Source organism: Protopterus annectens, chromosome 6.part0 (genome assembly GCF_019279795.1).
Source record: "Protopterus annectens isolate FY-2018-M chromosome 6.part0, PAN1.0, whole genome shotgun sequence".
NCBI classification, from domain to species: domain Eukaryota; kingdom Metazoa; phylum Chordata; order Ceratodontiformes; family Protopteridae; genus Protopterus; species Protopterus annectens.
The window spans coordinates 1445441783-1445458198 of record NC_056737.1 but is presented as its reverse complement, the minus strand read 5'-3'; the positions used below and the strand labels follow the sequence as shown (position 1 = coordinate 1445458198).

At 40.2% G+C, this 16416-nt stretch overlaps 1 protein-coding gene across 1 annotated transcript in view; it reads left to right on the top strand.

Annotated features, from left to right (window-relative positions):
• LOC122803989 (histamine N-methyltransferase-like) overlaps window positions 1–16416 on the top strand; it is a 375890-nt gene that overhangs the window by 78698 nt on the left and 280776 nt on the right. Inside the window, exon 2 of the mRNA XM_044073669.1 lies at window positions 2106–2213. Within this exon, the coding sequence (XP_043929604.1) occupies window positions 2106–2213 (108 nt within the window). The remainder of the gene's footprint in view (window positions 1–2105; window positions 2214–16416) is intronic.

Here is a 16416-nt window from a genome sequence, read left to right as displayed (position 1 = left end):
GAGGGAGTCTCTTCCACAAATGGGGGAGTCTCTGGGACGCAAATCTGTCCCACCAACAAGTCCTATTTGTGTCACAGACCAGGCTGAGGCTGCATGCACAGGTTACTCGAGTGGAGCTTGACTTGCGGATGTACAACTGTCCCATCAAGGCAGGTCTGAGATCGCCTTGTATGCCAGACAGAAGTCACCTCTGAAGAGTTGTATGAAACTGAGTAGAGGAATAAGGATTTTAGCCTATCTGTATAGTAGATTTTTGAGGTCCTGGATTCTCCTGGTGAAGAATCTCTGTGGTCTCTCCAGCTGCTGCATGTGCTTTGCAAGGTACATACCGAACGGGGCATTGTACTCAATAATGGACCTTATAAGGGAAGAGTACAGGGATGTGATGACATCCTTGTCCCTGGATAAGATGCCCTTACTTATGAGGTGGGCTATGTAGAAGGCTTTCCATACAATGGAAGCAACATGGTGGTTAAAAGTCAGGTTGTTATCCACCTGGGTGCCCAAATCCCTCATGGCTGATTGCGTGCTTAGGACATTGTTGTTAATGTGATAATTTTTGGGGACATCACTCTCCCCAAGGGGATGATGATGCATTTTTTGATATTCAGCTTGAGGCCATGTTTCTGGCACTAGTCATTTGTTTGGGCAAGACCCTCTTGTATGATGTCCGCATCACTAGGGGAAATGATGACAGCACCCAGCTTACAATCATCTGCAAAATTCATCAGCCATAGCCCACTGGCTTTCGCCTGTACCTCAGAAAAATATATCCCAAATAACAGATGCCCCAAGACCGAACCCTGGGGTACGCCACTCATTATGAGTCTACTGCTTGAACTGGCTTCCCCTGTTTTGACCAGGTGAGATCTATAAGTGAGCCAGTTAGCTACCCATCTGGTAACGTATGGATTGATGCCTTGTTGAGAGAATTTATCTATTATGCCTGAGTGAGGAATAGTGTCAAAGGCTTTGGGCAGGTCAAGGTAGGCGGTGTGCACCTTCTTCCCCTCGTCCATGGCTTTGGTGACTGTCTCAAAGAAGTCAACCAAATTTAACAGACATGACCTCCCGCTGATGAACCCAAACTGTGTGGGATTGAGTGTTTGGAGGTTGCCAATATCCTTGTTAATGAGGTCCGTGATAATCCATTCCATGGCCTTGCAGATCAGGCTAGTTAGGCTGATGGGTCTAAAATTTCCCAGATCTGTGGATGCTCTACCTTTGTGCAAAGGGATGACAGTGGCTATCCTCCACTCAGGTGGGACAAAGCCGGCACTCAAGCTTTAGTTGAGTAGGCCACCTAATGGTACTGCAAGTTCCTGCCTGAGTTCATGTAAGATGCAGACTGGGATGTTATCGGGTCCCATGGAGGCTGTAATTTTTGTCTTTGAGAGAGCAGTGATGACCTGTTCCCTCATTAAAAGGAAATGGATAAACATCATCTCATAAAGCATTATGGTCGTAGGTGCATTCTCCTAGTGCAAAAGAAATGGGAACACTTCTTCTATGTTAAGTTGATTCACATTTTCCCATATCCAGACAGCACAGCAACAGATGCGTACTAATTTTATATGCATTGGAAACAAAATCCCAACCAAGTTTATGGCACAGCCATAGGGGTAGCAATAGTTTTAAGTAGTGGAAACTCCTATGTAGATCACTGCTAAAAAATGTATATAAACCATACAGTTTTAATCAGATATAGGTACTTTTCATACACTACTGGCATTTGTAGGGCATAAATTACTGCAATCCTATGTCAGCCATGTTTTATCCAGTGTAGACAGTCTGGTACTGGGTTTGATTCTGCCTTCTGAATCTTGGGGAAGGGATAGGTTGAGGGATTAAAGTTGCATGAGCTTGTGAGGGCTCTTCCTATTAGAAGCCTTGCAGATTAATGTGGTAATAATGATGTGATCTAAGGTACAATCAAAAGGTGACAACTGTTTTTTTTTTTCCACGAGTAATTGATTTTCTTTAGCATCATTCTTTCAAAAAACAACATTGTGTAATTATACAAGCAGAAAGTCAAATATACCATGGATGTGCAGGCAATCTGATTTTTGTAGGATGTGTTTCTAATCACTGTATTTGTATTCTAGGAGAAATGGACCTTCAGATGCTCTGTAAAATACAGGAAAAGCACCCGGGAGTACACATTAACATTGACATTGTTGAGCCAAGTGCAGATCATATTGCACTGTTTAAAGGTATGAACATTTTATTGTGAATGCCATTAACTGTATCTGTTAGACATTTTAGAAAGATATTGTTACAAAGTACATGCTAACTCTATTGCTCTTCTATTCCTGTTCCTCTTTCTGTTAACTTCAAGCAATCAGAACCGTACAGAGTAACTAACAATACCTCACCTACTCCTTCCTACATCAAGGAAGAGAGCATGCGCTACAATTATTTTATGTCATACGTGGAGGGATGATAATGCATGCTGTTCTCACTTACACTCTAGCTAACATATGGCTTTCGATCATTTCAGTGAAGAGCATACATGTATGGTCTCTCCTGAAATACAACAGCGCGAACCTCAGAGAGCAGTCCTTCCAGTCTTGCCTGACTTTTGCATGCTCATTTATATCTGATGCAAGACTATCAGTTAGTGCAAAAAAAAATTCATCCTGTCTCTGAAAAAAAACAGTTAGCTTTGTCATATCAGTCCCCCCTACTAGATGTCATCCAGGCCATTACCCAAATCCAGGTTCCAGTCGCTGCAGATGTGAACTCTCCTGTGACATCAAGATGGTTTTCTTCTCTTTCCCTTACACAGTAGTCTCGAATGTATTAAAGAGACCATTGTTGATTAATGTAAGGAGGGAGGCCTTAGAATAACAAGGACAAACATAGCTAGCTACTTCATCATCAAGCCTTTACTCACAAGTTGTGAACTCTTCCATGTGACATGACTCAAATCCACAAATTGCATATACTCTTAAAATATACTTTATCTCTTGCCTAGTATGTAAGATCCTCCTTATACTACAAAGAGCTGTAATCATTACTCACATTATAACGCAGTCTTTATTTCTACAGCTAGTTCATGAAGAATATTACAGACTGTGGAAAAGCTATTTACTTTCACATAATTTATTCAATTACAGTCATGATATCAGAGTGTTTCTTTGTGGTGTTTATTGATAATTCCTTGTTTCAGTCCATCGCTCATAACAGAAACATCTTGGAAGATAGACTGTAACACTTCAGAAGAAGGTTCTGCCACATTTTTTTCAAATGTGATACAGTAGCTGCATACAGTTGTAGTTGAAGAATCAGTCACTGAAGATTTAACTGCAGTCATGGTTCCATAATGTATACTTTTAATTGATTCATAGATTCATAGACTGTTACTAGGCTAACGACTCAAGGGGCCTTCCTAAGCATAGCCAAGTTTTCCAGAAAGAATAATGATGTCCTGTATCCAAACAGGACATTGAGAGCCAGGCGTTTATAAGCTACCTCTGTCCATAACGGATATGGGTGCCAGGCCCTGTGTAAATTTTTTATTCCCCATCCACTTGTCTAGGTTTTGCTTAAAATGGTTTATAGGCAAACCCAGCTTTACATGGATGGGAAGCCTGTTCCATTAGATGGGCAGTCTGTGGGACACATATCTATCTCTCCAGTGTGTTCTGTTTATGTTAAGGACAAAGTTCAGGTCCCTAGATCTTGTATTTCTGGTCCTCTTTGACTTACAAATATGTAGGAGATTCAAAAGTGTGGGTTTTGCGGATGCCTTCTAAGCCAGACATATATCACCCCTCAGCAATCTACAGGAGACTGATTAGAGGGAAAGAGCATTAAGGTGTTCTGCACAAGACAAGTTTGTTACGCCTCAGATTCTTTTTGTAAGTAACCTTTGAGGTCACTCTATTTGCTGCATATGCCAGGTCAGGTACATACCAAAGGGAGCATTGTACTCTATGAGGGGTCCGATAAGTGAAGAGTACAGCGGGATAATGACATGTTTTGATCTAGATGCCATGGTCTTACTTAGAAGTTGCATAAAGATAAAAGAATTTCCTCACCACTGGTTGATGGTAAAACTACTGTCTATGTGCATACCCAGATCCCTGAACACTGGGTTGTATTATCAAAATGGTAATTAGCCTGGATGGTTGATTTCCCAAAGGGCACAACTATGCATTTCTTAGCATTGAGTTTAAGACCATGGCTTATGGCTTTTGCACCATTTATTAGTCAGAGACAGACCTTCTTGAAGAATGCTAGTGTCAGCAGGGGAGTTGATGATAACTGCCAGCTTGCAATAATTTGCGAACTTAGCCATAAATAAACCTTCAGCATTTGCATCAGTTTCACAGAAATAAATACCAAAAAGGAGCTGGCACAGTAACAAGGCCTGGGGGACTCCACTAATGATTGCCCCCTTGGTGGAGGTGGCCTCACCTATTTTCACTTCACGGGTCTTATCAGTAAGTCATTTGGCTATTCACTGGGTGATAAGAGGGTTTATACCTAAATATCAAACACAAAGTGAACAGCTGAATTGACAAAAACTGCACTAGTAACCAAAAAACAGCCAGGCAACAAACACAGTAGTCCAGTGAAGATCTATCCCTCAGCAGTGTACCAGGATAACAGGAAACACACAGCTCCCAACAATACAAATTCAATAAAACTTTATTGAATTGAAGCGCTTTTTGTTTCACCATGTGAAACTTCTTCAGAATAAATAATCTGCTCATTGTTGTTCTTAAATACCCATAGTTGGGTTGGTACAAATTTAAAATCAAATATTTCATTGGCTGCTAGTTCCAAACAATTAACTTAAATAGCCATAGAAAATCACAGAATTTTAAAAGTTAAAGAGCATGTTTTTGATAGACCTTCATTGGACTACTTTATACCTAAATAAATGAGCTTGTCTGTAATGCCTGAGTGTGGTATTGTATCAAAAGCCTTGGCCAGGTCAAGGTAAACTGTGTGCACAGTCTTACTTTCATTCAGTGCTTTGGTGACCCTCTCAAAAAGCCACCATATTTAATAGACATGACCTTCCTTTAACAAAACCCAACTTTAATAGGTCCAGCATTTGCAGGTTACCTATGTTCTTATTTATCATCTCCATGATGATTCATTCCATGGCCATACATATGAGGCTGGTAAGACTTATGGCCCTGTAGTTTCCCATATCAGTGGTTGGACCTCTTTTGTGCAGGGGAATGACTGTAGCTGTCTTCCATTTCTTGGGCACAAAACCTGACTAAAGGCTCCAGCTGAAAAGTGATTCAAGTGCACTAGAGTATTTATTAAACATCACAAGATTTTATCTGGGTTCATCAGTGCAGTTTTTTTGGCCCTAGAAATTGCATTAATGACCCATTTTCTAGTAGTAGTTGGGATGATTGTGTTATGTGGTATTTCCTTTGGACTGTCAGGGGTACGGGGGATTTGAGCTGAACCTGTCAACCAAGATGTTGGTAATGGCCTCCAGTTTAGTGTGGGTGATGCCATTTACAATAAGTTCTGCTCACTGCTGTGTATTTCCTCTGAGGTTACAGGCATAGTGGAAGAAAGCTTTGTGGTTGTCCTTTGCCTGAGAAGCTATTTTTTTCTTCAGATTTAGCCTTTGAAGCATTAATTAACCTTCTTAGTTTCTAGTTTATATTGTTCAGGGGGATTTTAATATGTATGGCTTTGTTCCCACTATGCTTGCCCAAGATTTTTTTTTCTTTTGTTGTATAACCGATTGATATTGTGATTCCACCAGGGTGGCTTGTCTTTTGAGTTGTCTTATTCTTAATACAAGTGGGCACAGCTTACCTTGTACAGCTATCAATATGGATGTACAGAAACTTTATAAATAGCTCAGTGTATTCTATGGTGTTTACTGGGTTTGGTGGTGCTTGGAAATAAACCAAGGTGTTGCTTAGTAGAGAGAAGTTAGGCTTGGAATAGTTCCTAAAGGTTTTTGGTTTTGCTGGATCCCCAGATTAAATTTTTATTACAAGTAATACTGCCTTATAGGCAGATCTGATGAGTGAAGATATTATATTGGATGAGGAACATTGGCCCCGCCATGTTCATAAGTACAAGGTCAAAGATGCTTGTACTCCTGGTAGGAGAATGACAATGGACCAACTTTTCCAGGATGTTGGTATTAAAAAAAATTTAGGAATTGCTAGGCTTGTGCTTTAGAAGTGGTGTAGGATTCCCAGTCTATTGAGGGGTAGTTGAGATCCCTCATGAATAAATACCATATTGGGCTGAATGGTAAGGGACTCTTGTACATTGAGATAGATAGCATGGGTTTCCTGAGACATGGAGGGGGACCTATATGTTGCAAGGATATGGTATGGCACCCTGTTTATGGTGAGTTGCACATGTATTAGTTCTAGTGAGTGATACACTTTAACTAGTCTGGATGTGAGAATAGTCTTAATATAGACTGATACTCCTCCACCTTTATTTCCCTCTTGTGCAGTAGTTAGTCTAAAGGTTTGAAAGGCATTATAACCTTGCATTACTGGGCTACTCTCAGCAACTTTAAACCATGTCTCCTTTACTACACTTTCCAGAGAGAGTAAGGCTTTCAGGGAATGACATTTCTTGTTAGGATTTCTAGCCATGAGCAGTACCACGTTCAGATATTCCTTCATAGGCTCAGTTAAGTTGGTAGGTTTATCAGTTTGGCATTGTCTAAAAAAGGGCACTATGGGGGTTGAAAAAGGTCTTTGCCAATATCCAAAAGCCTAGAAGGGATAAGTGCAGACCATCCCTGGCAAAGCAGAGTGGTCTGCCAACCATGTCTTCCCAGGCCGTCAGATATTGTACCCCCTTGGACTGATGCTAGAAGCTAAGCCAATAGTTAAAATCAATAATTTTCTGTTGGCAATGTGGCATCATCATTGGAGAAGATAGTATGCTGCTCAATGCTAAGCTCATACATGCCTGAATCACATAATCAGCAAACTAGATCATGTCTCATTTCATATAGTCAAGCGAGGTATGTCTCAGGTCATTAACACCTACATGGACTATGACAGAGTCATACTGGTACCTGTGGTTCAATGATCTGAGTGCCTGTGTGACTTAATAGATCCTAGCTCCAGAATGGCAGCTAACCGTGACTCTCTCCTTACTCAGTCTGGTGAAATGGACATCAGTGTGCCTCACTATAGAATCACTGATGACCAATGACCGGGAAATTTAGCTCTGTTTGTCTTAAGAGCTAAACAGGGGAGCCCTGCCATAAACAAACTTTACAACAAAAGGAAGAAACTGTTGCAGAAAACAGGAAAATCCCTGGATGCAAAAAATTCCCTTACCAGCCTCAGTAAGAAGCTGAGATCCCTCATAAAATCCTCCAAATCTAGTTACAAAAATAAAATTGCCAAAGATTCCAAAGACAACCAGAAGGCATTCTATAGTTATGTCAAGCATCTAAATGGTAATGCTCAGATCTGCTCTGAGCTACAACAGAATGGCATTAAATATACTGATCTCAAGGATATTGCCAATATCCTGGCAGATCGATTCAGTGCCATCTTCACCCCCCCCTCTCAACCCCTAAAAGGCCCATCTCAATACCGAAAGATTGACAAATTCAGGTAATAATGGCCACACAGGTAAAAAACACACTCTCCAAAGCTAAGAATACAGCATCCATGGGACCAGACAACATCCTGGGCTGTGTACTACATGAACTACAAAATGAAGGGACACCTCACCTAAGTGTCATGTTTAATCATAGCCTCACCTCAGGCTTTGTGCCCACTGAGTGGCACACAGCTACAGTTATCCCACTCCACAAGGGGTGATCCACTGATGAGCCTGATCTGCAAGGCCATGGAATGTATTATCATGGAACTTATAAACAACGACATTGGCAACCTTCAAACACTGGACCCCACCCAGTTTGGGTTTGTAAAGGGCCGATCTTGTCTCCTGAACCTGATTGACTTCTTCGAATCAGTCTCCAGAGCTGTGGATGAGGGTAAGGTGGTCCACACAGCCTATATAGACCTCACCAAGGCCATCGACACCATCCCCCACTCTGGAATCATAGATAAACTTACTAAGCTTGGCATTAATCTCTACATCACTTGATGAGTTGCCAACTGGCTTACTGACAGAAGCCACACTGTAAAAGCAGCCGACTCCAAATCCAGATCCAGACAAGTGACAAGTGGAGTACCTCAGGGTTCAGTCCTGGGACCACTCTTGTTTGGCATGTACTTCTCTGAAGTACAGGCCAACACTAAGGGACTCTGGCTAACAAAGTTCGCAGATGACTGCAAACTGGGAGCCAGTATTGAATTCCCCATATGATGTGGATATTCTACAAAAGGGCCTTACAGAAACAAATGCTTGGTGCCAGAGCCATGGGCTCAAACTCAATTCCAAGAAATGTAAAGTTACCCCCTTTGGGAAAAAACATGTACCCGTGAATTACCACATAGGTGGCAGTACAATAAACACCAAAAGTGTGATAAGAGACTTAGGGACACAGGTGGACAGTGGTCTCACCTTTGATAACCACATCGCCAGAACAGTCAGAAAAGCCTTCTATGTGGCACACCTCATCACTAAAGGCTTTTCATCCAGAAAAAAGGAGGTCATTGTCCCACTGTACTCATCCCTCATTAGACCCATTATAGAATACAATGCCCCATTTGGTATGTCATCCCAAGACATCTGCAACAACTGGAAAGCCATAGAAATACCTCACTAAATAATCACAGGCCTAAAGCAGATGCCCTATGCTGACCATCTAAAAAAACTCCAGGTATACTCTGTCACATATCTTCTACTCAGAGGTGATCTCTGCTTACCATACAAGGTCATGTCAAACCCTGAGCTGTTGGATATGCTACACTTAAAGAAATCCCAATCCCTCAGAGCCACACGCTCCAGGGATCTAAACCTTGTCATCACAATGAACAAAACATGCTGGAAGTATAGGTTCCTGACCCAGAGACTCCCCAGACTCTGGAATAGTCTGCCCATACATGTCAAGTAGAGCGCTTGTTTGGCCCTCTTTAAAAGGAACCTTGACGACTGGATGGGAGATAGGAAATTCACCCCAGGGATCATGTTAGTTGCCCTGCTAGACAGGGGTCCAGGGAAGTAAATATTGTGGGAAGAAATAGCCAGGAAATTGTTATGGCTAGGCTTATATAGACCCTAGGGCCGATAGCCTAGTACCCACCTATGAACCTATGAACCTATGAATCTTCCTAATGTAAAATATCTGGTTTGGAGCTCAAGTGCTTAAACCGTAACAAAATCACTTAGAATAACAGGCACAATAAGTACCACAAAGGGGCAGGGAGTATGTGACTCACTGTGTAGCATGCAGCATATTATCACATAGAAAACAGCCATTCACAGGGTAGTAGTGATTCATAAGTCTATATTATGCTATGGTGCACTGAGATGAAGGGTGTGCAATCTATACATGCAAATTATGTCATAATGACATGCAAATGAGGGTTGGTAGGGAAATGGGGCCATACTGACATGCAAATTTATACAAGGTGAATATGCACAATTCTTGGTAGAATGTAGGGGAACACACACACACAGAAATGTGAGCAAGAATATAAAAGAGCAAGGCATGCTACACATATTGGAAATGTAGACAGAAAAAAAATGTTTGGGTTCAGAGCAAACCTTTCAACTGTACAGATTTTTGCCGAATGTCTGGATTTTTGCCTCGTATTTTTGGTCTGTTCCTCATAAAAATTGTGTTTTTTGACAAATCTCTGAGATGAGCTAAGGATTAAAGTCACTAAATAATGACGTGCATTTGAGTTTCAGACTTCATTTCCTTTAGAAAATGCATGCTGATACAAATCCTTTAATTCTAGCAACATTCTAAGTGCCTAAGAGAAATATTTAAAATGTGTACCTATTTTTGGGCTTTTGCCCCCCCCCCCCCCCCCCCCATGATGCCACGCTTTGTTCAGATTTCTTGCATTAAGAGGTTTAGAGGTATGGCAGAGTAGCAGTCACACATCCTGTCTGGATACATGCCAATGTGTCAAAAGTGAAAGTCAAAAAGTCAAAAGTAACTTTATTTCATTTAGATCTCCACAAGTGCAGATTAAATAAGATTCCATGCAATCAGCTCATCATCGGACCGACGAAAAGGAAATCACATAGATAGAAAGACATAATTTAAAACAACATATAATAATACTACCACCATCTTATAAATCACCTCCACATTTAAGTATATAGTTACATATATTCCTAGAAACACACACTTGGTAAGATGCTAAAAATACACATCTAGCAGCAAAGTTCAAGTAATATTATTGCACATGAACCATTTTCCACATTATGGGTGAAAAAGCACATAGCAGTAGCAGCTGAAGAAAAGAAATTTGCATCTGGGTTAGTAGTACAAATTATAATGGGTGGGTGGGCTTAATAAATAATAGATAAAATAATATTGCACAGAGAATAGGAATGTGTTAAGCAAAATGGAAATGGTACTGGCAGCAGGTAACACCTCATTACTTTACAAGTCAAAAGATTATTGATCAGTTATATGTAGGTTAACATACCATACAGTGTTTGATTGGCACATATTTCCCAAATACTGAATCTGCCAGAATGCATGGCCTTTCTTTACCTGTGGAAGCCAAAGTATGCACAGTGCCGTATGTCCCAGCTATGGAACTTTTCATTTCCTCTAGAATACCGAACAACTTCTTTGACGTTGTTGTTTCTACATCATATATTGTGTTTAGTACACCAGAGGACGGAGTCATCACTATGTGTACCATCTTTGGAATCATTTGCCTACTGGAAGTAGTGGATGCCATACACTTTGCATTGGTAAAGGCTCCATTTCAATCAGAAACACCATTGAATGTGCTGCCCATGTAACATGTGATATACAGGACCTATAACCAAGGTGTCTGTACAGCAGTGAGATGGTTCCCATGATTTATAAGTATGACTTTCATCGAGCTATGTTATACCTTCATGAGAGGTGGCATTCCACAAGATCATCTAATTACTTAGTGCAAGCAGTGTTGGCACTATATATATATATATATATATATATATATATATATATATATATATATATATATATATATATATATATATATAGACACACACACACACACACACACACAAATGCAAATGTTATGTATATCAATTCTGAGATCAAACAACAGCATGTAAATGGCAAATACATACTCCCCTCTGATCTCACACATACAAAAGCTGACAATAACAGAATTCAGTCGTTTAAGCTGCAAAATCAATGTTCGATATTTCAGTCAACCAAATATATTGTAATATATATATACATATATATATATATATATATATATATATATATATATATATATAGAGAGAGAGAGAGAGAGAGAGAGATACGTGTCCACTCACATTTGTTAGTGTGATGCTTTGATACATGTTTATACTGGACGCCCACTACAGCCCTGGTTAGTTATGTCCATACATAACCCAGAGAGCAATCCAAATCCCTGTATCAAGTACTTTTCATGCCATTTGACTCACTGATATGCAGTAATTGCATCAGTAGTGGGTCAGAGGATGCCTTGTATGCCAGACACAAGTAATCTCTTAGCAACTTGTAGGATACCAAGTAATTTTGCTATGGTGGAATGTAGGACACCTGTAGAGTGAGATTGTCCTGTGAACCTATATCCCAATCTAAAGTGGCTAGTCTGTAAAGGAGGCACAACCTGATTCCCCTTGCTTGCTGATGTACCACATGACTGTGGTATTGTCTGTAACCACTTGAAGAGGTTCCAGGGACCAAGGATGGTTGAGAAAGTTGTGTGCCTTTATCAGGGCAAGCATATCCTTGAAATGTATGTGCTTGCATCTGTCCTTGGTGTCCCACCCCTTCCTGCACTCATGATACTGCTCCCCAATTAAGTCTGAAGTGTCTATGGTGACCAATTGGTTTGGAACAGGGATAATATTTATCTTCTGTCAAACTCCAGCACCGGGGTTTGAAAAGATAAAGGGTGTTGATGCTGAGACAAAAGAGATTTCAGATACCACTGTATCTTTCTTATGTGGTCTTGCCAGGGGTGCCATGAGACTCATAGATGGCATAGACTCATAGATGGCATGACACCCCATATCCTGAGGTATTCCCTCTCAGTGACCAAAGTCTGAGTGGAAAACCTTAGGAATACATCAAAGTAAAGATCTGTTTTTTTCATATGGAACAAAAACTCTTTGAGACAAGGTGCCTAGTCGGCATCCCAGGAGCACAATCCTGTGTGAAGGAGTTAAGAAATACTTGGGAATGTTCTTTTGGAATCACAGTTTGTGTAAGAGATCTCTCATCCAAGAAAGAGATTCCTGACATTTTGATAAAGACTTTGCAAAGATAAGCAAGTTGTCTACTATAGCCTGCAATGAGCTAAAACTGGAGCTAGACACTTTGTGAGCACTCTTGGTGCAGTGGATTGTCCAAAGGGTAAGGAACAGAACTGAAAATGTGATTCTGACACAAAGCCTTAAGAAATGTCTGAAGTCTGAATGAACAGGGATGTGATGATAAGCATCATTTATGTCTAATGTTACCAGTAAACTTGAAACAGGAAGGAGAGATAAAGGTTGTGAAGTGACATCATTTTGAATTTAGGCACTATTACAAACAGGTTTAGGAAAGAAAGATACGGACTTGATCTCCAAGCATTTTCTTTCTTTGGCAATAGGAACATTATTGAATAAAAATCCTTCCCTATCTATAAAAGAAGAACTGGTTATATCACTAATTTTGACAGCATGTGATGAAGAACAGGTCAAAACAAAAGAATTTGATCTAAAGGATGAGAAACAACCCCTTGGAAAGGAGGAACTTCCTCCCACTACCATCTGTAACTTAGATGAATGATTTTCAGAACCCATTTGTCTGAAATAATCTGTTGCCAAAGAAAAATGTAGATTCATTCAGGCTTTCTGAAAGAAAAAGGGGACCAGGTTGGGAGGGGGTCACAAGTCACAAGAAAAGTAATTCAGACTTGTTGGACTATCCTTGGTTTTGGGAGTTTTGCAACTTGTTTTTGGAACCCCCTTGCCAATTCTTCTTAAACATCTTGTTTATCAGAATTTTGTTGTGACTGTTTATTCTGCTGTTTTGCCAAAACTGGGTGAGGAGATAGAAAATCCCTTGGTTAATTTCTAAAAGGAGGGCTGAAAAATCTTAGAGGTTCCCTGGATCAGATTGCCTCTTTCATCACACTTATTGATCACATCTGCAGCAGGGGTCTCCTTCAGATGATCGAAGTTTCAAAACTTTGAACATCATATGGTCGAGGTCGGTGAAACTTCAAACATTCTGAATAGAGATCGCCATACAGTGTGGAATAGGAAATTTACTGTTTTCCTCACTGTAGTGAGATCTTAGATATGGCATATTTAATTAGCAGGGGGTATGTGGGGCCCAGTCCCCCATGTGGAGGGTGCAGAGGGGTTGCCTCCCTGCAAAAATATAAAAGAAAACTTTTTTTAATTTGATGTCCGAAGTTTCAAAACTGGTCGTCGGCCATATGATGTTTGATGTTTTGAAATTTTGATCATCTGAAGTAGACCCCTGCAGCAGATGAGACAAACACAATTTCTATTAATGGAAGAATTTAAAATCTCTTTTTAATTATCATCTGGGAGATTCTGAGAGCACAGCAATGCATACCACCTTAAAACAGTACCAGTAGCCATAGCCCTGGAAGAAATATCAACAGTCATACACACACTGCAATCCTGTGCACTAGAAGAAAATACGTTATTTAAAGCAGAATTTTCCTCATGAGAAGAAACTACAGTTAAAAACATTCCTCATACTTTCACACTTTTTCAGAACAAACTTTAACATATGAGCCTGACAATTCAAAATTCTGATTCCTTATCAGAAAGAATTGGAGTTGATTAAGTGCTTAGCAGCAGTGGGATCAAATAAAGCTAGAGATGCTGGGTCAGGTTTGGGAAGAGTGTATAAAAATTTGAAAAAAGGAGGATCTTTGCACATCCTGTCTGCCTTTTTAGGGGCAGCTGGCTGACTAAAGGAAAATTGTAGGCGATAGCATACACATCCTGTAAAGGACAGGACATGAGGAATGGTTGTAGGTTCTAGAAAATCCTTGTGTAATAACTCATAGTATTTTCTGACGGGCTGAGAAACCTCAGCTTTCTCTCAGTAAAAACACTTGTGCATTCTAGCAACATCTTAGAGGAAGAGAAATCCCCCAGGAAAAATGAGAAACTGAGCTCTCCTCTGAGTCTGAATCAGCAATCTGAAAAAATGTATTTTTCCTGCATCTTCCTGTTCAGATTCAGAATCTTGAATCTCTTCAGAGCAAATAAATCCCTATTTATTTTACCATTAACTAATTTACAAGAAGGATCAGAAGCCTGAATTAAACTCTGAGCCAGGCCAAGTAAACTACTCTTATCCAAGGAAATTTGAGCGGCAGTAGATATATGCTTGGGTTTCAGTTTCTTTTTGAAATGGAGAATGAAGCTAACTGTGTTACTAATGGCAGCAGCTGTTTTCCAGTAATGGGCACAGCATTCTGACATTACAGGGAAATTGTCCTGGTTCCCTCTCTCAGGACCAGCAAGAATGGCTCTCCCTTGGCCACTGAAGGGATTCCAACAGCTGCAGAGAATGTGGCTAATCCCCAGCCCTTTGTGGCTGTAGGTGCTACACCAGCGGGATCCTGGGTAAAAGATGAGTGGTCTGAGGTACAACAAATGGCCACAGCAGAGTCACCCACCAGCAGCTGAGACAAATTGCTAGCCTGCTGTCACGGCAAAGGCTGTTTGCTTAACTTTTTCTTTTTGTGGCTGGAAGAAGAACTGTCCTTTGGACCTGCAGTCTGTTCCATGGTCAAGCCAAAATTAGTGCCTCTTTCCTTGGGAAGACAAGCAGCAAACACCAGTAAACACTACCAGTCCTCAAACGTTACTTTTCTGACAGAAAAAAAAACAGGAAAAAACACTTCAAAACACTATACCAACCCCAAAAAAGAAAAATAAACACAGTTTCTCCACTGAAAAAAAAATCTGTTACTTTACACTACTTTTAACTGACAGAAAAAAATACTGCTCTGTTTAGAAGTACATTACAGTCTTGAGGCAGTCCTTTAAAACACAACAGTCCTAGCTTTAAAACAGCTTTCCCAAAGAGAAAAGTAATAAAACATCAACAAATGAAGAAAATAGAAGGGAATTTGACCTCCCAACAAAGTAAAGCACAAGCTGACACCGATCCCCGAAAGCCTCAGAGGAGCATACCCTTCAGTGGCATTAATGCTCTGAAGGGCTTTGCGCCCAACTTGTCCTTTAGTCAGCTCAACTTGAGCTGCCTGACAGTTTGTGCCCTGAAGCTTTGGAAGCTGTTTTGCATTGAGAGGGCATATACCTGGATAAGGGTCTATACTATTTCATTGAAATCTACTTACATTGAACTGCTATTCATCAAACCAACATCATCAAACTTCCTTTCATTGAACATTCAAATCAATGAACATTTTTCCCAGGTAAGGAAACTAGTTGGCCAGCACACCAACTGACACACAAACACATTAAATTAAACCCAAAAAAACTGGGGGACTGCCCCCCCCCACACACACACACACACCCCTACTTATATATACCAACTCTGACATTGAACAACAGTAGAGAAAAGGGCAAATTTCCATATGTTGACCAACTAGTTTCCTTACCTGGGAAAATGTCTTTGATTTGAATGTTTGATGAATGATGTCAGTTCAATGAATAGCAGCTTGCTGTAAGTAGATTTCAACAAACTGATATAGACTCGGCTGGATATATAACCCATGTAGCTAAGGGTACTACAGCAGTGATCAATATGATGAATATCAGCTGCGTACAGACCTTATTCTCATACACACAGCTTAACTTTAATAGTCACACTGCCTTTAGTCTCTGTTACAATAGCTCAGCAATATGTACAATGACAGACATCATTCTGAGTGTAGACACATGTAATATATAATACTCCACTTCAGAAGAGATGTGTCATTTATGTACAACGTCTCAGCCTAGTCTTCAAGAAAACTGGGGAATCTAATTGCATGATTTATTCCTTTAATATTTTGATTTTGCACTTTTTTTTAGATTTAAAACACATTATTGCAAAATGGTTATTGCACATACTGTAGACGTGATTTTTAGCCTTGTATTATGTTTTATGATGCTTGTAGTTACATACTTCATGCTAGGCAGGGTTCTTTGCTGGTTATTTGTTACCAACAGCATTTGGATTACTCATTTCCCCTGCATATTCAGTTGTATTTTTTTATTTTGACAGTTTCTAGGATTTCACTCACCTGGGTGGGAGGATGGCCTTAAATAGTTAAGGTGTTTACCTTACAAACGCAAGGTACAGGGTTTGAATCTCACAGGGGAAAA